The sequence below is a fragment of the Geospiza fortis genome, unplaced genomic scaffold (assembly GCF_000277835.1).
Source record: "Geospiza fortis unplaced genomic scaffold, GeoFor_1.0 scaffold66, whole genome shotgun sequence".
Lineage (NCBI taxonomy): Eukaryota > Metazoa > Chordata > Aves > Passeriformes > Thraupidae > Geospiza > Geospiza fortis.
Window position 1 is genome coordinate 840,006 of NW_005054312.1, and position 23,531 is coordinate 863,536.

Sequence of the window (23,531 nt, forward strand, 5' to 3'; positions counted from 1 at the left end):
CAAAACATCATATTCACTTGGCAGATGCAAGCAACTTGTAGAACTATCATTCAACATTCTCAAAAAAGTGCATCTGGAAGTTGCACTTAAGTATCTATGGTTTAATTCTGCAGTAGTATCACAAAAACTTGCAATTAATTTTGAAAATGGAGATAAATTTGCCTTGCTCTCATGGTTTGTTTATCTTCCAAATATATGCAGTTACCCCCACTTATTTTTACAGATATTTCTGCACTATGTATTTAAAGTCACAAGTGGGAATACTGCTGCTAGGAATGTTCTCAGTAGGTTTGTTATCATTCTGCATTATATAATATGATGACTGATGTGATGAATCATCTCTCCCTAGCACAGTCCTTTTTTCCAAATGAGGTGCTGCATATTGGAAAGGTTCAGCTCACGACAAATGGTAAGAATGGGCAGATATCTTCGAAAGACACACACAAGCAAGCAAATAGCCAGATGAAAACTGAATACAGAATACCCCTCAAACAGAAAGAGAAAAATATATTAATTAGCTTTTCATAGGGAATATATTCACTCAATAGTACTAATGCTCATTAAGAAATGTGTATTTTGAGGCAGTGTTCAGGGCACTTTGCTGTCAAGGGCAGAGAGGAAGTGAAAATACAACAGTATGACTCCCAGCTGTACAGGCTTTGCAAAGTCAGTGTGCCATCAATGTTGTCTTTTTTGCTGATGAGTTACATAACATGCTGGTGTCATTTTTTCTATTCCATACTGAACTCCTGGTGAGCAATTTATGTCAATACTATCACAGTACATCTGAATGTAAATGAAATAGGTTAGTTTGAAAGGTGATCTAAAAGGATTTTCACCTACATATATAATCATTTCACCTCTATACGTAGCAGTTAGAGCCTAGGAAGCACCAGCTAATCAGATACAGGACTTTCTGACTGTTCAAAATAGGAATTTGAGCTGAGGAAGATTACTGACCTGACCCTTCAAATTTTGTCACCCTCACTGGTGAGATTATGCTGCCATCTTGTGACCTGCAAATTTTACTTAGCCACAGGTGACAGACTTTTTCCCCTAGACTGGGAGGACAGAGTACATGATCTTCCTGGTACAGAGGTGCAGTAATGATGCTTTGAGCAGCCAAGCCTTCTTTTATATTCAGATCCACATTGTTTCTGCTTAGCTTTCTTATCTGCCTCCCATGGACTGCACCCTTCAATGTCGACATGGTTGCTAAAGGAAGTGCTGTCCGTGGACAGGCCAGAGGGGATGAAGCCCACAGTTTAAAAGACTAGAGGTTTTTAATAAAAGCTAAAGAATATCCCCCTGCTGCCAAGAGAATCATATGTACTGGAAAGTAAAATACACACTTAGCCAGCAGTAGAAAATTGCAGTATACACTGAAAAAAATATATAAAAGACATATTCTTTACAGCTGGGAAGCATTATTATAAATTATTACATAGTTTTGTATATTGAGGATAAAACTTTCTGTTTTCTCAAGTGTAAAGCTTGTATATTTATGGTAACATTTTTCTTGCTTGAAAAAAACTGGTGTTACGATCCACTGCAATCTGAATCTAAATAGGATTCTTCCATCTGGCCACATTAAATAAAATAGCTGTATGTCAAATGGATATGTCGTTCCCTGAGCAATACAGGCTTCAGCTGCGCAATGACTGCTTACCCAGCATTTTGAAATACCTGTAAAAAGGTTAGTGTGGCTGCAATCACATTGAAAGGCAAGCTGGGATCCCCTCTCCTAGTGATGCTCCGTTCTTTCCATATACCCCAGCCACATGTGCCTCCATCAGTGTGTACTCCCACAGCACTTTTGAACTGAAGACACAAAATCAAGTCTTGAACTGCTGGCAATACAAAATGCACGGCAAGGAGCAGGCACATACCAGGAACAAGCAGGTTTGAGTGCTCTGAGCCAGCAAGGCAGCTGCTCTGAGCTCAGATACATTGTTTGGGAGAGCCTATAGACAGCATGAACAGCTAAAAGGTTCCCTCAACACCTCTACCTGGAGACAAACCATCAATCTTTCTGCCAAAGCCTCAACCACCATTATACACCCAAATAATATTTCCTTTCAAATCCTTGCCTGCCAAAGCAAACCAAAGCATCCTGCACTCAGTTTCTGATGAGAGTTTCCAGGACATACTGTATTTTCTTCAGGATATGGCATAGCAGAACAAGAGCTCCCAACTAGCCACTGAAGGTTATGTTTACCCATACAGTAAACCATGATTCTAGAATATGGAAAGAGGAAAAATGAATATCTATACTCATCTAGCATCCATTTCTGTAACATGTTGATCACTTTATACATCACTTGATATCACTACATCTAATACTTGCAGATGTGTAAAATCCCACTGATAACAATCTGAGGTCCTTCAGGATATGTGCCATTTTTTCTCATATAATCTCATGGTCAAATACCTGGCGACAGTGTTCAGGACTCCACCTAGTGAGCTAAAAGGAGAAGTCTTTATAACAGACAGATATTGCTGAAGAAACCCTTCCTTTCCTCTGACAGGAGTAGAAGACCAGCTTAAGACAGCAGAAGGCATTCCACTGTCAGAAAACCTTTACAAATCCAGACCATGTTCAGGGATTACTAATGCTTTTAGCACTATGGAAGTAAATCAAGGATACATTGGAAATCCATAGTTGGCAAGGATATATCCTTTTTCTCTTGCAAACTTAATCTACATACAGAAATGTACAGCCACATATTAATGAAAGAGGTAATATTTCCCTATAGAAATCCTTGTCATATCAGCATTTGCATCTCCATATTCTTAAAGCCCAATTCCAGACATACCAGATATTTTATTTTATTTTTAGATAAAATCCACCTCTGCAACAAGAGTTTGTTCTGGGTCTGCCATTTCTTCCTCATTTCACTACAAGGGCTCAAGAGCTACCAGAAGCATTGAGCAAGCCCTTCTGCCCTGAAGCAAATACAATCTTTAAATCTTTCTAATATATAATCTCCTCTCTCTTGCAGTAATATATCAGGCTCTTCCTTTTCTGATACAGTCTGCTCCCAGAATGGATTCAGGTTGCAGCAGCAGTCCAAATAGTCAGTGGATTAACAAAGGAATAAAGTCCATATCAGTGCTAAGTGTGTTGTAGTTTGAAAGGTTACCAATCAGACAAAAACCTGAAAACCTGAGATCTGATCATTAATAAATTTCCTTTCAACATACCTCATCACAACAATCTGATCACCTGTATTACAAGAGATACAGAATTCATTTTGCAAAGTTTGTTGAGAATAAGAACTCAACATAAGGCTGGAATTCTTCTAAAGACAGACAAGAGGAAAGAAAGAAAAGCAGAATTCAGGAAACCTAATGGAGGAAAACAAACTAAAACAGGTTGAGAATAAAACCTAGGATCATGAAGCGATAAACTGCAGAAGCTCAGACCTCTGGTAGTCTGGGGACAACTGCAGAAGAGAATTTTGGTTTGGTCTGCGGCTCTTGCCTGAAAGTGGAAGTAGGTACCTGCTAGTGCCTGCTGTTCTATGGTACTGCAGAAGACAGAGCTGAGGGTGCTGCTACCACTTTCAGAGGCATAAAAATATTGAAAACATCCTTAAATATGCTTTCAGTTTTCACAACTCTTCAGTGAAAACCTAAAACCCTTCAAGAAAAATCTTGCAAAGATAAAAGTATTCCTGACTGTCTCCACATGGAATCTTGCACTGGAGAACTGGGGACCACAGCAGGAGAAACCATCCTTACCATCCACAAACACTCCTCTGCTCCCAGAAGAGCTGTATTTCACACATTGAGTAACATTCTGTCTAGAATCCCCTTGACTGTGGGATCTGTACATGTGGTGACCCTCAGAAAAATCACTCTCTGTTTTTTGGGTGTAGCAGGAGGCTCTGTCCTCCAGGAACATGAGGAGAATTCTGCACTGTTCTACAGACAGAGTAGCAGGAAAGCAGCTTAGACATGCACAGGCACTGCTCAAGTAACAACCATATGTACACTGATTTACCCTGAACAGCCTGCTCAGAGGTCTCAAAAGCAATGTGTTTTACTACGTGAGTGCTACATGAAATCACCCTGTTGTCAAACCTGGCTAGGAGCTGGAAGAGCTGCAGAGTATACACAGGATTTATGAGACTAACTTCTGGATTCCCCCCAGAGCCCAGGAAATTGCATTCCTTTGAGATCTGGACTGATGTTCATTGACAATGCAAAATTATGTTCCTCTGCGGGGAGAAGAAAAGCAAAGCAAAAGCACTGGAAAGCCAAATAGCCTTATGTGGAGAACTGAGATGAATGAAGAAGGATAACAACAGTCTTAAAAACTTCTACTCTCCTCTCAAGCCAGCTGAAGGGAGAACCTGCACATGCCAAGTACTGGGAGCAAATTACCTAAAAATTCAAAGCTATCTTTCTTAAATGTGTGATTTTGAAAGGCAGAGTTGTATTACCTGCCTCAGCCCATCATCATCCTCTGTGTAGTGTCTGTTATAAGGCTAATAAGGCAGACAGAAATTATAAAAATACCAGAAAGCAAATGGAACAAGCAGCAAACGAAGCAGAGAGAGGAGACAGCTCTGGCCTGAGTATGACTGAACTCTCACTGGGTGGTAACTATTAGCAACAGCATTTTCTCAGGCCATGTAAGGAGATGAATGGGTTTGGCTTTTTCCAAGCAGCTCTTTTGCTAGTGGACAGTATTTTTTAGGCTATAGAAAACACACCTTAGTAGCCAGAGACAACTGGAAAAAAAAAGAGAGAAAAGGTTATGTTTATATCTGGTCTTCCTCCCTCCTCTTTTGGGCACAGTGTTCTAGATAAAACAAGGGAGACACAGACACAGCACAGCTTAAGCCATATATCCTAAGGAAGTTAATTACCAAATTAATAACTTTGCTTTATATTATGTGAAAGGTAATTCTTGGTAAAATAAAGCTCTCATCTCATGACAAAAACAAGATTTCAAAACCTATTGGTCTAATGAGGAATAAAATTTAAGCCTCTTTCCTGAACCCACCATAAGCACTAATATACCAATAAACAACAACCTGCTGACCAGAACACAAATCTGGGAAATGGGAGAACCTTCTCAGGCAAAGCCAAAGCATGAGCTTCAGCCTTCTAAACCCCATGGAGAACTCCAGCTTTTAGGTTAATGGTTATTTCAAGGAGACTTTTAACACTAGTCCTTAAGAGGATAAAACAGAGTTACTCAACTAAATGCTAATCTTCTCGCCAGTGGGACAAAACCTATTTCTTACATCAGAACTCTCTAGCAATTAGAGAACAAAAAACTACATTATTTGCAAGTCTGATGAGTGACTGGAAAATCTGAATGGAATCAACAAGAGTTAAAATAAATAAAATTTGTTCCTCTGTTTCTACATTGACCTCAACGTGAGGGAGCTTGAGAAAATTTCTGTAACTTGTCACTAGAGCCACAGTAATGGAAAGCATTTATTACTTCTCCATAAAAGCATTCGTTCTCAATGTCCCAAGACAATAAGTGTACTAATAATGACTGACTGCAAAACCCCTTAGTTGAGAAAGCAAACAAAACACAGGTTTCGGTGACTTGTTTGTAAGTAGATCCTGTGTCCTGTGTTAGGATTCCCCCTGTGGCTGAGTAATGGGCACTGTGCAGAGCCCTGGAATCCTGGAGCAGGCAGGATTCACCGTACACTCACCTGCAGCACTGCACAGTGAAACCATCATGGTGGACATGAGCCATGGTACTTTCACTTGCACATGTCTGTCTTCTGCCAGAAGGAGATTTCTGCTGGAGAACCTACATTCTACAGAGAAAAAAAAAAATAGAAAGAAAGAAAACCCCCAAGTTATTACAAAACAGAATTTTTAAATCATATATCTCTACTTGGAAGTGACCCATAATCATTTGGTTTTTCTTTGCTTTTCACTCCCCATTCCTCACCTCCTTTCCAACAGACATTTATATATGCCCACACACTCACATACTTCCCTTGATGAGGGGGAGAAATTTAACAACTGATACTCCTTGAATGCACACTATCTTTCTTTTCTTTGTATGCATAATTTATGTACAATTTATACCTCTATTTTGGTTAGTTTTTTATTTGTCTAGCTGGGTTACAACTTTGATTTTGGGTGCCCTGTAATTGGAATGGCCTGGTTCATGGTCAGTGGGACAGAAGCAAAACTGTTAAAGATAGAGGAAAAAAAAAGGAAGCAGACTTTATATCCTCAGGTGAGGGAAGGCAGCCATAGAAAGAACAAGATTCCCCAGAAGGCCTGAAAGAGCAGAATTACCCCAGCATAGTGCTGAACTAAATAGAGCCTAGGAGGTCTCAGCTTTACAGGGAGTGGTATACAGACTGCCATGGAAGCAGTAAGTGCTGAGCTGTTTAGTGATTTGATGATATTTCCACCAAAAAGTACAGACCACTGACTTCCTTTTCTTCCACTACAACAGTAGTGATGTATTAGGTACCAAAGTAGTTTTCCTGTGTCAAGATGACATATCTCTGATCTGAAATAACCCAGAGATGGGAGAATGGCTGGAGTCAGAGCACTGTCCAGCCAAAAATAATCCATTTTGAATTAGTGCTGGATGTTTGAGGATATCAGAGTGACACTGTCCAGGGACAGACTCATGTAGATAGCACAGGATTCTTGATTCAAAACTACCTTGCTGAATTCATAGCATATTAAAATGATAGCAGTGCATTAGAACTTCCTCTTCTAGATGAAAGCAGAGATATACACATGCTCTGTTCCTATACAGGACATTTCCTTTGAACTATCTATCCAGCTTATCTGTTATCTGACATTCATATTCCACAATTTTCTCTCTACTGTCAAATACCTCACTCCTTCAGGACCAGATCCACTGCAAACAGGGGCAGCACACAATGAGCCACCAAGCACTCACTTCACTGGATACAGAAATGGATTCATGATTTACAATCAGCTGGACTAGTTGTTACAGACATAACTAAAAACTGTACTAGTTTCTTTCTTATCTTGGCACGGTATGGCTCACCCCTGCTTCTCCTGATAACCCCATACATGTTCCTACTGTTTCCTTCTTTGATCCAGCAGAACATTTTAATCTTCTTTTTGTTCTGTTTTGTTTTCCACAGGATTACCTCTTAGATCACTAACCAGAAAAAATGCATGACTGTCCCTCTGTGCAGCAAGAGTTTTTAAGTACTCTTTTAAGAGTTAAAAAAAACATAAAACCACACCTTTTACTGAAGAGATTTCAATGAAAACATAAATTCCCAGTCTAAACACAAAATATTGAAAGTTCAGCAGCTTAGGTAATTGAACAGATACAATCCTAAACAAATAGAATGTAATTCATTTACTAATTTTTCTCTAAGTACTATCCAGAGTCAGGTACAGACATTTTTAGGTTTTACGCAAATTTTGCACAATTTTTTAAGACTCAGAATTTCTAATTTTTGTCCTCAACAATGAAAAATAGCAGGGATATTTCACAGTAAATGCTGCAAGGAGCACTAGTTCATTGGAAATATTAATCTTTCTTCTTCCCAAACTTAAACAAAGCATCACTTTCTCTGTGCTTAATACTACATTTGGATCAGATTCCATTTCTGAATAATATGTACATAGCACTAAAAACTGCAGCATAGTAGGTTTTTTTTAATGAAATGGTAGAATTATAATTTTTTTTAGCAAAATATATTAAAAAAATTACTATTTGAATTTTGTCATTAAACACTGGTCTTATCCCTCAGCTTGATTACAAATGATCTAGTAATGTATTACAGAACTGACTAAGCTTTGAATTAAAAAAAAACTAAATCTTTAGACTTTCAAATACACACAGGGAATATAAACCAGAAATGGAGAAAAATTACTCCAAAATTACACCACACAACATATATTCTCATCTTTCACTTCACTCCTGTTCTGTGGCCATGAAACAACCTCAGTTGCAGAAGCCACCCAGAGACACTGCTTCACCTGAAGTAGCTCAAGGCTTAGAGAAGCACATTTGCATTGAAATCTCTTTGCTTGGCATAATCCTTATTAAAATTCCATTGAAACCTCAAGTACCCACTTACTTTTGCAGAGACAGCCACTTTCTCAGAAAGATGTTTCACCTCCTCTGCACCTGTGGTTCACTTTTTGCTAATAAAGGCCTTTTGTCTACTTTCATTCTGCAGTTTCCTTCAAATTATACCATATGTGTATCAAAATGCTTCAGGGTCAGTCTTCAGTGCAAAGATGGAAAATCTTAAGAATGTATTGGGTAAATCAGCACTCTCCATTGTTGCCTGATTCCATGATAGCTAAGGAAATCATCCTACCCTAAAAAGCATTGCAAGACATACTGTTCCCTTATAGTAAACTTGTTCCTAGCAGCTTACATGTGGGGATATTCTCAGTTCTTAAGAGGCTTGACACAAGCTTTTCTTATTCTCAAAATAGAAATGTAGTGCAGAGCTAAACAGTGGGTGACTAAGAATAAAGACAAGATCCTTCAGTTCAAGCTAGTCCTTTGATACTCTATTTTATCTGAAGCACTTTTCAATTAAGCAGATTACAAGAACAGAGTTTCCCATCTAATTTCTATTAGATTTATCAGTTGTGCTTGGCAGAGGATCTCTTTCAGCTAAAGGTCTATTATCTTTAATTAAATAATAATTTCACATTGTTCTTGAATAATGTTGTCTGTATTCAGCAGGTCTGGAGAGACTATATGAAGCACTCTGACTCAACAGCCTGCAATTAGTAGAATATTGTCTTGAAAAAAATCTGTGATCTAAGCCCTACTGGTCTAAACCATCTCTTCAGCAGAAGAAATATTAAGTAGTCAAAATCTTCAGCAAAGTGCTGAAGAACATTCTTAAGAACAGGCAGAAGTGTGTTACTGAGATTAAGCCATTTCCAGTTATTTTGCGTTGGTCTGACATCAGTTTCCAGCTCCTATTTCCTGAAGATAAGTTTCAATTTTGAGTTTAATTTTAAAAGTATTCTCAGTGCAACTGAGTCACCTTGAATATTTTCCTGTACGTGGCACAGAGCTGCTCAGCTACATCAGCTTTTTCAGTCTTTCTTGTCAGATGTCATCCAAGTGATAAAGGGCCCTTAAGTGGGTAGCAAAGCTGTCATTCCAGAGCAAAAAAAGAAAGAGGTCCTATGTGCTGTTGTCATCAATGGAGTCACCAGTCAGCTCCCTTCATCCTCTATTTTGAACACTGTTTTCCATGAACATGACTGCCAAATGTGACAACATAAAAACTGGATGAAAGCATCACTGACCACACTGTTGATTTACTGATGGAAAGCATTTTTATTTGTAATGGTAGTTTCCTATAAATAATGTATTTTCTTGGAAGGTCACAATTTTGTAAATCAAAGTATAGATGTGTAAACTGCTCATTGAAGGCTGGGAAAGCTTAGTTTCCCTTCAGAAGGGATTAAAATAAATGTGAGTTATCCCACAGGCTGGAAACACTGCTTTGTATAAACCCCACTGTGTTCAGTAAAAATAAAAGAACTGAATTACTCATACCACAGAGAAGCTCGCAGCCTAAAGCCTAAAGCCTGAGGAAAATGTGGATCAGCAGCCCAGGATTTTCTGAATGCTTCAATAAAACAGAAAAATTAGGGAAAAGACAATGTCCCTTACTCAGATGGAACTCCTTAAATGTGTTTGACTATCCTTGCTATTATATGTTACTCTGCTGCCAGGTCCCACCCACTCACTAAACATCTGGAACAACCAAAGTCCATGCAGGACATAGGCATAGGCATACAAGGGACAAACAGAAATCAAGTAAGAGGCAACAGCATAAAACTTGATGGATGACCAGTATGGGTGAGCAAGAGGGAGATGTCCCCACTCTAACTACTCACACCTTCAGCTAGGTGGTACCCATCTACCAGTCTGAGGAACAGGGGTTTCAGGAAAGCCAGAAGTACTTGAAGGGACAGTCTGTGCTGAATATGCTGCATGAGAGAGTCCCCACCCCTCTGAGACCCAATGTGCTCATTTTGAGTGACCATTGCCTCCCTGAAGCAAGAAAACTAAGGGCATGATTCCCCCCTCAGCAGGATCCAGGCTCCTACAGGGCTTTTGTCTTAGCAGGAACTGCAAACCAGGGACTACACTGTCAAAGGCAAGATTTTTCTACCTCAGTGCAATGCAGAGACTTCCAGCTCCTGCTTGCTTCTGCTGCCAGGGTGTGAGTCTTGACTGCTCCAGGAGGGAGAATCTGCTCCACTGGGGCCATTTGATATGTAGCTGCTGTTAGCCACTATCCCACAAATGCACAAGGTAGATTACAGCCCCCCTTGGCAGGTTTGGATGCTGGTAAAGGGTAAGAAAATGCCCATTCTTCCCAGAAGGTGAGGTCAGTCCTCTCTTGAAGAGTGGCAATTCTTAGCTGTCGCTGAGCCCACAGCTGTCTGCTATAGTGCAGGACAACTGAGGCAGCCCACCCCACTGGGCTCCTGGGAACTCAGCAGCAGTGGCTTTACTGTTCCCCCCAAAATGGAGACAAACTAACTTTCACCATATGAGAGCAAGTACTTGGCACATCTGTATCACCCCCATCTTGAACACTGTGCAAAACCACAGACTTCATCACTTGTCTTCCCAACAGGAGGCAAGGACTTTTGCTCATGACCTCTTCAATCGAGTGAAGGAACAGCTTGTGGCCACACCAGGATTGTTCCCTAATGTATTGGCAGGTGCACAGATGGTTGAAGGCTTCATTTAGATAATCTCAAGCAAACTGTGCACACACAGACACACTACACATTGCACTCACTGAGTAGTGCAGCGAAAACTTTACCCTAATATGGAACTGATATGGAGTCAGCAGGAGATATACCCAGGGTAACCTGGGTAAGATTCACTTCTGGGTTTTGAAGTACCAGAAAAAAAAATGTTATCACTGCACTTCAGATTAAGCCAGAAGAGTGCCTCTTCCCTTAGCTGAGATCAGAACTACTGCAACCTTTTTACTATTAAATGGGAGAAAACAATATACCAGGAAGAAAGATGAGTGCACTACAGTGTTGTCCAACAAAATTGCTGTTTATATCTATGTTAGTTAAAGGTGCAAGACTAAACCATTCAATGGATAGCTCCTCCTGTAAGAGTATTTCCTCTTATGAAAGGAGATGGTGGCAGATTGAGGGCAAAGATAGCTCAGCACAAATGTGATTTAGATGATGGGATGCTGGGTTGTTTTTAGACTACAGCACAGATGGTGCCAATCTACTGTGAAGCTGGGGTCAGAAGTCAACTGAAATTCAACTAAAAAATAGGAAATTATTTGGGGAATGAAAATAAACAACTATGCAACAGTGGGGTTTAGAGGAAGGCAGTCCAGGAAACTACTGGTGAGTTTCCAAGATCCAGTGAGTGCTGAAATATCATCCCTGGCCAGCATCTGTGACAGTTTCCACTACAGCTTGCTCTTAGGGATGACTGAGTCCATCAAATGTTGCCAGAAAAAGGCCTGTATCCTGCGCCACGCATCTTCTTGGGCTTTAGCATGCTCTCTCCACTGCCCTCCCCAATGCACCAACATCCCAAGCACCTTGTGGATTGAAACTTTGCACAGAGGCAAGTATGGTGGCTCCAGGAGGTGCCCTGCTCCAGCATAGGAGTAAAACTCCACTTCCCGGTTGTGCTGCTGAAGGCGCTGAACAGCATCCTGGCAATAGAGGTCACTTTTCCAGTTCATGTCATCCAGCCCAGACAGGAAGAGGAACTTGGCTAAGGACATCTCCACAGGAATGCGACAATCCCAAGTTGCTGGGTCCATGTGATCGTCTAAGACATCTGAAAAATCTACTATTCCAGACTCATCACTGATCTTCATCCTCCCCAAGTCATATGGGTGGACAGGAATAGTGAAGCCATCCCCCTTCAGGGGAATGAAGGAATTAAAACTACTTCCAGATATGCTGACAGCTGCCTTGATGCCAGGTAGAAATGTGGCCATGGAAAGGGCTAGATCTCCTCCTTTAGACAAGCCCAAAACACCAATGCCAGTATCTTTCACCTGAAACAGAATTATGAAAACAGTAATATTAAGTACTCTTTATTTCCTGAGCTGACATAACCTCTCCAGTTCTGCTTTCTCACTCATCCAACTATGACCACTTACATTTTGCCCCTTCCCTCTCTCTGTTCAGGTTATATTACTCCTTCATCTATCCCTCTGCTGAGCCTCCAAAAGAGTGACTTTGAATTCTACAGCTCCTCAGCATTTCTCCTCCCGTAACACACTTGCCTCCTGGTGACCTGTATAGACAAATTGTCCTTGTTCCCTCCACATCCTAGCTCAGCCTGCTCTCAGTACAGTGTCTTTTACTGCTCCTCTCTCCAGGCCACTTTTTCCTGGGTTTTCTTGCATTGAATTTCTTCATTGCAGTTTCTTCTCTCCTACAGCTGACCTGTTATTTTTTGTTTTGTCTTGGAAGACATAATGTTCATTACACCTGGGGCTAAGTGAGGCCAAAACCTGTTTAAATCAACTTATTTCTAGTGAAGGCCCTTCACACTGAATTCTAGATGTTTCAGAGCTCTCTGAGGAACAAGACAAAGAAGCAAGGCTGAATTCTGCTCTCACACTGCCTACAATCCTGGTGTCCATGTGATAGAAAGCAAATAACTTTGCAAAACAAATACACATTCCATTAAAAATTTAAATGCTACTTAATTTCTCTTGGTCACTTTTAGGTTAAGTATGATGATAAATTGCCATAAAGTGTCTTTCTTGTCCCACACACTTGTTCAAATACAGCCTCAGCTTCTTAAGATATGTCATACCTCCAGTGCTACAACTGTGAAGGATTCTGTTGTTAGAGTGTTTTATTACTGTCCCGCAAAACTCGCTCAGAATCAAAAGCCTGTAATATCTCAGAAACAGTAAAAAAGCCAATGGATTTTTTTTTCCCTTCTAAAATCTTAAGATATGCAAAACTAGTACAAAATTAATGTTTCCTGCTTAAGCAATTTAATACTTCTAGTTTAGGAACCAATTAGCAAACTGGAAAATAGTTTCAGGAAGAGCACCATAATTTGTCTCTTACCTGCTGCTGCTTACGCAAAAAGTTCACAGCCTCCTCAAAATAGCTCAGTTCAAGGATCTTTGGCATAGCAGGGATGTCTTCAAAGGACATGTAAGCAAGAGCCAGAGTCACAAAGCCTCTGCTAGCCAGGAGACTTGCTCTGTATTCAATAAGACCTCCTCCAGATCCATACAAATCAATAAGTCCAGGGAATGGGCCAGGTCCTGCAATGAAAGGAGGGCGTATATATAACCGAAAGAAAAGTTCCTCTGGGTGTCCTTTTGTAGTGTCTCCTCAGCACACATCAGGACAGTAGATATCAGAAGAAAATCGTCCTCTGAAGCTTTCCATGGTAGGTATCATCCTCAGGAACACACAAAATAACTGTAAGGACATGAATTTGCACATTTCTTTTCTCTCTTAGGAACTCATTATAGGAAGTTCACATGTTGGACATCCTTCTCTCATCCTGAATTTCAGCTGGCATTGGCCTACAAGTCCTCGGGCCATTGAGGATCAATGAAGAAACAGTATTACTGCAGGAGTGACTCTTCCTTAGGCACTATGCTAGCAGGCATGCCGTGAAGGGAATACTTGGGTTATGAAATACTGGGGTTATGAAATACTCACAAATGCAGGAACTGACTTGTGCCAATTCAGGCTTCAGTAAGATCTGAGTAACTGGCCCTGAGCTCCTCAGATCTCCTGCAATAGGACCTTCCTTTCCTGATGCTGGTCTGCCCATTCTCACAGCCAGATTTCCCTTACAAGATGTGGTGCTGCTGCAGCTGCAAGGGACTGTTTGTAAATTACAAAGCAAGACAGCCATGTTTAAGTGCCATTCAAGGAAAAGAAACACTTCAGGCTTAAAGCAGCTTTGCACAGGATCCATTGTGTACAGAGCTGTAAAATATGGCACCTGTTTAATTAAAGACCTTGCTTTTCCCATTTGTCTCCCATCTCCCTAAGTATCCCATGCAGTCCAGCTGCCCAGTCAGGAAGAGACTTCTTTCTTTGGCTTTTCCTTAGCTAAAGAGAGACAGGTCCAGAACCTGCAGGAAGATCTGTAGGAGCTGCTGAGGGCATGGTTCTTCAGCCTAGGCTGGCTGCAGCCTGAATCCAGTGCTCCCACATGCCTCGTCATTCTTCACCCCACAGCCAGAGCTGCCACACATCACAGCTCTGCCAAGGACCGGGGCCTCTTTGTCCTGTCAGCTAAACAGAAAAGCTAAGAAATAAACACACCGTTTGACAAAGCTCTCACTGCAAGAGAGGTCAAGACACTCAACTAGAACAACCAGGAGACACCTTGTGTTACCACTGCTGCACCCTCTGCACCACCATACCCCTGCCCAGCCTGGGCAACACCTGCTCCTGTTTGCTCTGCTGTGATGATCCAGGTACCTGCGCCAGGCACAGGCTGAGGGAAGTGTTAGCTGAGGCTTTGCTCTGGGTTGCTGAGTGCATTCAGGGACCACGGGGCATAATACCTGGTATCAGACATACCTGGAAAAACAGAACGGAATTAAACTCACCAGGAGGGAGGAAGAGGGTTGCTCTGAGACGACCTTCTCTGACCGAAATCCTCTTCACCCCCTCTCCTAAAAACCATCGTTCATTGGTGCATTTTCCCAGCAAGCGGCTTGTGTCCCCATGGCCCTCGTACACTTCCAAGTCCACACAGAAAGGGGTCAGGACATTCCTCTTTGCCAGCCGCTTATAGGGCGTTTTGGACCGCAGAGCCCAGAGCAGCCCCATGGGCTCCACTCCCAAATAGCTGCCCCCCAGCGCTGGGGAGCGGCTGAGGTCCAGCTCCCCGCTGCTCCCAGCCCTGTAGAGAGCGTGGGATTGGAAAAGCTCCCCGCTCTCGTCCACCCAGACGCACCGCCATCCCGGCTGTCTGGATGGAGAGCTGCGGTCCTGCCTGGGGCGAGGCACCGACCGCCTGAACTGCGTGAGACACGAGCCTCAGCAACCTGTCCCTTGCCGGGATTAAAATCTCTGCTCGAAGTCCAGGAGGAATCATCGCGAGCACTTCCTTCACCCGGCCGGCAGGGGCTGCTGGGAGCCGTAGTTCAGAGCACGCCTCCCTCCAGACTCTCCGGCTCGCGTGGCACGGTGGCATCGGCCACTTGCACAGGCATAAGCTGTCACTTGCTCTTGGCGAATACTTTTATTTTTGATTACAGAGATAAACTAAATTTAAAACCCCAAAGCAGAAAAAGAGATATCGAAACTGCCGTGTGCCCCAGCTGGAGGAAATCCCAGATTTGGAAGGCTTGGGAGACTTTGCCAGGGCACAGTAAACACAGATCAGCTGCAAAGCCTAAGCAGCATGACACCTTAGTCTCACCACGAAACAAAGCCTGCTCTTGATCCCTCTTGAGCTTTCTGCAATTTTTGGACAAGCACCACAAGTTAAAATGAAACTTTATGCTATAACTATGTTTCTTTTAAAAAGCAAAAGAAACAAAGTCAAACAATTACTATTCTTTTCCTTCCCAATAAGTAATTTCCCCCATATTAAAAATGTTTCTAAGGATCTGTTTGAAGATTTGACAATAAACACCAGCTTTTGGTTTTCATAAACAACAATACTACATTTTTGCAATGTCTGTGTATTTAAGAGACTTCTTGTCCTACCCTGGGGGTCTCAGACACATGAGTAGTCCCATCCCATTCTGTGGAAATAAAAATGGGAATTATGGCTGTTTGAACCAGGCTCCTGGTTCAAACAACTTGCCTGACCATGCTCTAAGCAGCAATTAATGGCAATGGAATGAAACAATCTGCAGCTTACAAGCTGCAGAATCACACCTCATGCCATGAGACCACAGATGATACGCAGATTGACTGCAGATATGGCAGAGCAACTCTAAAATCATCCCTCAGGATGCAAGAGAATGCAGTTATGTTTAAATACATCAGTGAAAAGAAAAAAAAACAGCACTAAAAACATGTAGCTTTTTATTGGAAAATAGCCAACACTGACTTTTGCATGTCCTCCCAGACGTCCTTCAGCCATTGTTTAGTTTGGAAAAAAAAAGTAAATAATTACAGAAATAAGGTTTAAACTGACCTATTTATTGCAGAAATTGTAGTTTCTCACCATCAAGACACCACAGCCACTGAACTTAAAGAATTACAACAGGACAGACTTTTGCCTTAAGCAGAATGCATACACTGGACTGTTGAAGCCTGATGCATAGAGCAGATCCTTCCTTGTCCACTTGGGTTGTAATGAAAACAATCTGTAGATCTAAACAAACAGTCAGGGCTTCCATTTTGGGATTTTCAAAACCTGGATTATCTCCCTTCACATTTTATTTTGTTCACCATCACCAAGGCAACATGCAAAGGCCTAAAAATCCTATTATCAAAGTTCTACTTACAAGCCAAAATATCTGGCCAATTGGTCTGGACTCTGAAATCAAGAAAAATAGCCGTGATGTGTTCAGCATGCGTTGTTGACCATAATTTAATGTTCAGTTCTTTTGGGGAGAATCACGTTTGTATTCCAGTCACAGATGCTGATGATCGCATCACATCAGAAACAGACATCACAGGCTCGAGTCTCCCACCTTTGCTATAGCATTTTCACAGCTTTTGTGAGACAATCTAGTAGTTGATAATAGCTGTACTTAATGTCATATTCCATGTCATACCAATAATTCACTGAGGAGACAAGAAAAGGGAAATACATTTTAAGGCTAGAGTGTAATGATTTACAAAAATCACTTCTTCAAACCTTGCAAAACTCCCTCCACATGTACCAAATGAGCACTGATTGAAATTGTGGAATTCACTTGCGGAGAGAAGAAAAAAAAGAGCTAGAGAGATTATGATAAATCCTACAAAGAAAATGATGACAAGACTTTTGGTAAGTGCAGGGAAACAGTAACACAAACACAACCTTATTAGCAAGGTAAGAGACTAGGTCAGAACAGATTTCAGCTCATAAGAAAACAGAGTGTCTTCCATGTTGTGTCAACAAAGCTATGAATTATAAGCAAAACAGGCTGCAAGGAGGCAGCCCCATGGGATCTGTCAAGATTGCAGAGAGGCAAATAACCTTAAAGGAACTTTCGCTCCCAGTGGTGCTTTGCTGTGGAATATCTACTTGCACACCCACCACAGTTCAAAAATGTATCTATAAATACTGTCTATTTTACCTGCAATACAGCCATGTGATTGCTGAACATGATGGAACCAGAGAGAAGGTAGATATAACATCTCACCAGCTTTCACTGTACACTTCAAAGGCTTTGCCTGAGCATACTCTGGATACAGTTCCAGATCAGGGTTCAAGGGGTCCAGAGGGATCCAGGGCACCTAAAGGCAAAAGAGTATGTATGGTACTGACCCTGGAAAAAAATCCAGCAAGCTTCCAGAAAAACAACTGATAATCAAACTCACTAGGTTACAAAACATGTACTTTGTCTAGCAAAACATGTACAACTACACAGCTTTCCACATGCAATTGGGAATAGGTCAAGGACGCAAAGATGTACCTCCTTTGGTGATGCATTTCTATTTAGATAAAAGGCAATAAATGTCATCCATGAAACTGGAGTCTTGTGGCATACTTTCAAAACACCTCCAGCCCCTTAAGTTTCTTGTTCCCCCTACATTCAGCACTTGAATACTTTATCTGCAGCACTCTTTTTAGAAATTCCTTTCTTCTTCTTAGGCTCTTTTTACTCCCAGCAGCTGAAACATCCCTCCTTTCTGGGAAGTCCCTCATGCCTACATTAATTCTTTCTCTGCCCTACAGAATTATAAACTTCAGCATTCCAACCTTTCTGAATTACAGGAATGGGATTCCACGGGCACCACTCTGGAAACAGAGAACAAGCCCCAGTTCAAGTTCTGTTGGAACATTACTCACACTTTGCAGAGGCAAAAGGCAAGGGATTAAGATTCTACTGAGATTTGTAAAGTGCTTCCAGCTCTAAACATTCTAATCAAATAAATATTGCTGCTACTAAGAAAATACAACTTATTAATTCAGACAGGTATGTTCTGTTGCACTGAGGGATACTACTGTGGACCTGAGCAGAGAGCCAAAAGAAAGTGAATGTAGAGGGGTCTATTTCAGGCATAATGAAATCAATTCCTTTATTGTCAATGCATTCAAAAGTTCTTTAGTGGATCTATTAAAGTCTGGTGCAATGCAACACTTAATTATATTATCGTTTCAGGTGTGCAGTAAAAGATTTTTCTGGAAGCTGGATATCCTTTGCAACTAGTAAAATACAAGTGAAATATCTGGGCATTCTCTTTCCAGTAATGAAGGATTTCTAAATATCAATCAATATGCTGAGTTTGAGGGCTCAGCAATGCCCCAAACTCTCCCTACTGCATTAACTGCATTCTCTATAAACTTTTTACCTTCTCTGCAGTAGTCTCATCCACAATTTCAAATGAACCATCTTCTGATAGGTGGTAGGTTGCTGGCTGATAGAGCTCTGGAACCAGAGAAAGAATTAAATGACAATTCAGAGAACCTAACAGCAGTGCATGTCACACTTTCATCAAGAAATATTAAGGCAAAACCACTTTCAACTTTCACTATCTTCTCTTTTTCCATTTCAAATTTTATCCAGTTTTTAATATAGTTTTTTTTGTAGTCAGTCTGAATAATACTGATTCTCCTCCAAGCCCATTTGTATCCCAGTCCTATTTTGTCCCAGTAACTGTTTTCTTTCCTTTTCAGAAGGCATAAAGGCACCCCTGACTTACACATCATTCTATAGTTGGGTGTTTCATCTTAGGTCAGTCTACCAAAGAAGCACTCACAAGAGTTATTAGTGACTTGTGGCCAGTCTTTCATTTCTAATTTTAATTGACAGGGCTCATCAATTGCTTCAGATACTGCTGGTTGCTTTTCTTTCATTGCTTCAGCACACATGGTTTTCTAAGTTCTCCCTTGAGACAGTTTCTCTCCATTAATTAACCTAATGCTCAAAAAGATGGAATTCTCTTTTTACTACACACTATGAAGTGTAAGTATTATCTCTGTTCTATGCTTTAACAATAACTTGTTTTACAAAGTAGGACTCCTATAACACCCATATATTTCATACATTCACATACATACAACACCACCTGTCCAAGAAAGGCTGAGATGGGGTTGTTCAGCCTGGAGAAGACAGGGGGCTGAGGAAACCTCACTGTGGCCTTCCAGTACCTAAAAAGGGCTTATAAGAAAGACAGAGAAGGACTTTTTACCAAGACCAGGACAAGGGTTAATGGTATCAAACTGAGACAGGGTATATTTTGATTATATATATAAGGAAGAATTTTTTAACAATGAGGATCATGAGGCACTGGAACAGGTTGCCCAGAGAAGTTGTGGGTGCCCTGTCGCTGGAAGTATTCAAGGTCATGCTGGATGGAGCTTTGAGTAATTTGGTCTATTGAATGGCAGGGGCACTGACTCAATGATATTCAAGGTCCATTCCAATCCAAACCATTCTATGATTCTATGACTTCATGGTTGTAAACAAAATAAAAACAGTATAAATAAAATATTGTAGCAGCACACATCTAGCCAAAATTATATTTTCATCATAGAGCACTCTGCATTCACTTAGTCTGATGGTTTGAAAGCCAAGGAATGGGATAATTAAGTCTTATGAGGTATAAAGTTAAGCTGTCCATCTTTTAAATGACACTGCAACAGTAACTACTGCTGTGCACATAGGAAAGCCACACAAAGAAACAGAAATCAGGCAGTGTGAAGCAACACTGCCATAAGAATCTCTTTTCTCATTTCTCAGTTTTCAGAGATTCACTTAGTAGCTTGAATATTTCATTAAAATACAAGTCATATTTTAGTTTCCTGGCCTTTTTTTTAATAGAGAAAAGCAGGTAGGCAGAATCCAAACCTGTAAAAAATCAAAGATGACATGCTACAACACTGCCAATATACTTAATTTAAATATTCTAAAGCTGAAGAGACTGCCACGAGTATCACAGAATCAATTATGTTGGCAAAGACATCGAGAGATGAGATCTGAGATCACCTGAGATCATCAAGTCCGAGCTATGACTGAACATCACCTTGTCAACTAAACCATGGCACTAAGTGCCACATCCACTCTTTGCTAAGTCACCTCCAGGCACATGACTTCACCACTCCCCTGGGCACTCCATTTCAATATCTAATCACATTTATGTGGAGAATTTCCTCCCAGTGTCAAATCTAAACCTCCCCTGGGGACAGCTTGAGACCATTACCTCTCCCTCTGTCACTGGTTGCCTGGCAAAAGATCCTGACCCCTATCTGGGTACAACCTCCTTTCCATGAGTTCTAGAGAGTCATAAGCTCCCCCCTGAGTCTCCTTTTCTCCAGGCTAAAAAAACCGTGCTCCCTCAGCTGCTCCTCATAGGAGTTACCCTCTGGAACCTTCACCAGCTTTAATGTCCGTCTCTGGCCTCGCTTCAGTATCTAAATGTCCTACCTGAAGTGAGTGGCCCAGAACTGGACACAGGACTCAAGATGTGAACCAGTGAGCTCATTACTTTACTGGACTGGAAAACCTGGCTTCAGAATAACATTTGTATTACAAACTACCTGCAGCATGAAGTAGAAGAGATTTCTGTTCACACTTGAAAGCATAACACTGCATAAACATCAAAATGTTACCACTGCTTCCTTTTTTCACATCTTTCAGTGTTTTAGTCTGTCCTCCTTCCAGCCTTCAGACACATTGCACAGCAAAATGATGTACCATATGGGATGAAGGGACGGTCACTTGGTGGATGCAGCAGAAAATATTTCTCTCCAGATACTACACAGTACAAGTTCTCATAATGATCTTTATGTACTAGGATTGAGAAAAAAAAGAGAAATGAGGAGAAAGACAGAATAGCATAGCTATTTACTTCTCTGCAGCAGAAACTACAGTAAACTGAAAGTTAACAGCTTTCCCTATTACTATCAGACTGCTTCTTCCTCTTGCAGCCAGTGGAAAGTCACAATATCATGCTGTAGCAAATGCATTCAATGAAGCAAATTGTCAGTGCTTTGCCTGACACAATGTCAGGTAGATGCATCCAGAGACACCACAGCAGGAGGCTGCAGAAAGGCAGAATAAAGAATGCAAAAAAAAGCATGTTAAAATAGAACTGCCCTGTCAGAAAAACCCCACCATTCTCCTGAGCCACTAACTCAAAACAAGCCAGCTCAAATCTGTTATGAAATCACCAGAAGATTTACCCTGCCATAGGATACATACAAGACGTCACAGCAGCTGACTCCCCAAGCCAGAAATTCACAGCATCAGGCTTCTTCCCTGTATAGTTAGAGAAAAGAAATATGATGACAATAACAAATCATCCTTTTTTTTTAATTCTGTCCTATAACTTCCTTCATAACTATGACAGATTTCATGGCAAATAGCACTCTGTGAACAACAGCAACCTCCTTCTACACTGTGAACACTAAGCCAAAACATAACTCTAGATCAAAGAAAAGCCACTCAATGTAAAGTGTTACACAACCTCTTTTCAGCTGTGAGGGTCCCATTACACAACAGAGATACTGATTTCAGAGTAATCCAACCCCAAAACTTGGATTACCCTATTAGGTATTTCACCACTTCTGCTTCCTAAGAGGATGAAACCAAACTGAGCTGTGGCATTCAGAAAGAGAACAAGTATTCACCGTGTAGCGAATTGTTTTAAATGTGTGTGATTGTTTTAAAGCTCCATGCAAAATATTTACTGAATATGAGAGAAATTGAGGGTTTACCCAGTGCCTCGCTCATCCATGGTATGTCAGGCTGCACATCACAGACAAGTTCAGGGAACTCCTCAGTGAGGTTTGAACACTGCTTCTGCACATAGAATACATTGGGAGAGGTCACTTTCTTCTCCACAATGTCCAAAAAGTCCATGAAAGGCATTTGGCGCTCCTCTGGCATAACAAAACGGTCCTGAAACACTGCATCTGCATAACCATTTGGTGTCACTGCCACGCTCACCACCTTGGGACCTACCACCTCCCTGCAAAACAAATCAAAGGTTTATACCCAGGCCTGCAATTAGCTCTTATATTACATACTGGTTATTTTAAAAACATGCTTCAAGGGCAGCAAAAATAAGATGCCTGTCATTCCATGGATGGGCGTCTCTAGATCAGATTTTCTGCTATGTGCTAAGGACTCCGGCATTCTGCTCCAACTGCTCCCTGCAGTCAAGGCAACTCTAGTTTCTTTTTCCTCTCTGAATTGTCTCCTAACAGGACAGTTCACAAGGGATCTCCCTTTTCCTCCATGCAGTGGTCCTCTTTGGCCACTTTTTTTCACCAGTCATGGCAGAGCTTGATATTATTGTAGCCATTAAACTCAGCCAAATCCACGGGTTCACATGTTCAAAAGCATTTGAGCAGGGAGAAGGGGTGGACAGAAACTGATAGATATACACCGCATGAGGCTAACAGTTCTTAGTTCCATGAGATATTTACCTTAAAACCCCACAGAATCTGACTCACAGATACTAGATCTAACCACAAATCCTCTCTTAAAAGAGGACTTTTTGTTAAAATTTCAGTCATTGTTAAAATGCTCATCCTTTAGTTTTTTGAAGAAAACAAGGTGTGCTCAGTCACAAACAAGTCAGTCTGTTCTTAGAGCTTTACAACCCCACTCCAGCTGTGTGGGTTTCAATAGCCTGAGTCTGTTGGTTGCACACAGCCACAACACCCACCCTCGTGGCTTCATCGGAACTGGGAGGGCAGTGTGTGTGCAAGGAAGACACACCTGACCTTGGGAAGACTGAGCACCTTCAGCCAGAACCAGGAAGGAGTCTGGGCTAAACTTACAAATAGATTAACCAAGGGGCTTTTCGTGAGGTCACCCAAAACTGAACACCAGTCCTACTCCACAGCTCGCTCATACCTGAGGTACGCTGAGGTCCATTTCTTCAGAGCCGGCCAGTGGCTGATGGCGTTGCGGATTATGCAGGGTTTATTCGGACTCACCCACTCTCGATAGAACTCCAGCGGGGACGGAGGCCTATCAAGATAGGGCACGGACTCCGGCCAGCCCAGCTCTGTGCAGGCAAACGATAAACAGTGTTACTCAGCATCCCCGGACAAGCGCCTCCTGCCAGCACACAGGCTTCACGCGCCTCACCACGCTGACACCAAGCCGTGCTTTCCACGGATCCAGAATCCCTCTGCTAAAGCCCAGAGGGTGTCAGGGCGCTTTCAGAGCCAGATGGAAACTTCAGGCCAGCGCCTGAGGATAAAGGGCCAGAGGGCCTGTGCCATAGGAAGTGCACCTCCCACACAAAGGTGATACCACAGGATGATTTTTTGGAAGCTGGAATAGTGCTTTGTTTTGCTACTTTATACACAGAGAAACAACCATTGAAGGACCGTTTTCTCGAGTTTCGCTTTCTTCTTGCCAGGGCCTTTCTGCTTCACCTTGACCTCGGAACCACCACACGCCGGCAGCACAGTGGGTGCCGCTGATGGCCCC

General features: G+C 41.6%; 2 protein-coding genes across 2 annotated transcripts in view; both read right to left on the reverse strand.

The window, feature by feature from the left end:
• Positions 1-10,776: 10,776 nt before the first annotated feature.
• LOC102033595 (acyl-coenzyme A thioesterase 1-like) lies at positions 10,777-14,854 on the reverse strand. Its single transcript, XM_014306393.2, has 3 exons — positions 14,577-14,854; positions 13,063-13,265; positions 10,777-12,029 (listed from the first exon to the last, which is right to left on the reverse strand). Exons 1-3 carry the CDS (start codon positions 14,797-14,799, stop codon positions 11,427-11,429), a joined length of 1,029 nt encoding a protein of 342 aa, XP_014161868.1. The 5' UTR covers positions 14,800-14,854; the 3' UTR covers positions 10,777-11,426.
• A 1,250-nt stretch (positions 14,855-16,104) lies between these two features.
• The window catches only part of JMJD7 (jumonji domain containing 7), a 9,624-nt gene continuing 2,197 nt past the window's right edge, over positions 16,105-23,531 (reverse strand). The window contains exons 3-10 of the mRNA XM_014306392.2: positions 23,429-23,520; positions 22,947-23,100; positions 21,800-22,053; positions 21,285-21,341; positions 20,778-20,873; positions 18,433-18,509; positions 17,214-17,373; positions 16,105-16,716 (exon numbers count right to left, since the gene is read on the reverse strand). Coding sequence (XP_014161867.2) covers positions 16,628-16,716; positions 17,214-17,373; positions 18,433-18,509; positions 20,778-20,873; positions 21,285-21,341; positions 21,800-22,053; positions 22,947-23,100; positions 23,429-23,520 — 979 coding nt within the window. The 3' untranslated portion in view covers positions 16,105-16,627. The remainder of the gene's footprint in view (positions 16,717-17,213; positions 17,374-18,432; positions 18,510-20,777; positions 20,874-21,284; positions 21,342-21,799; positions 22,054-22,946; positions 23,101-23,428; positions 23,521-23,531) is intronic.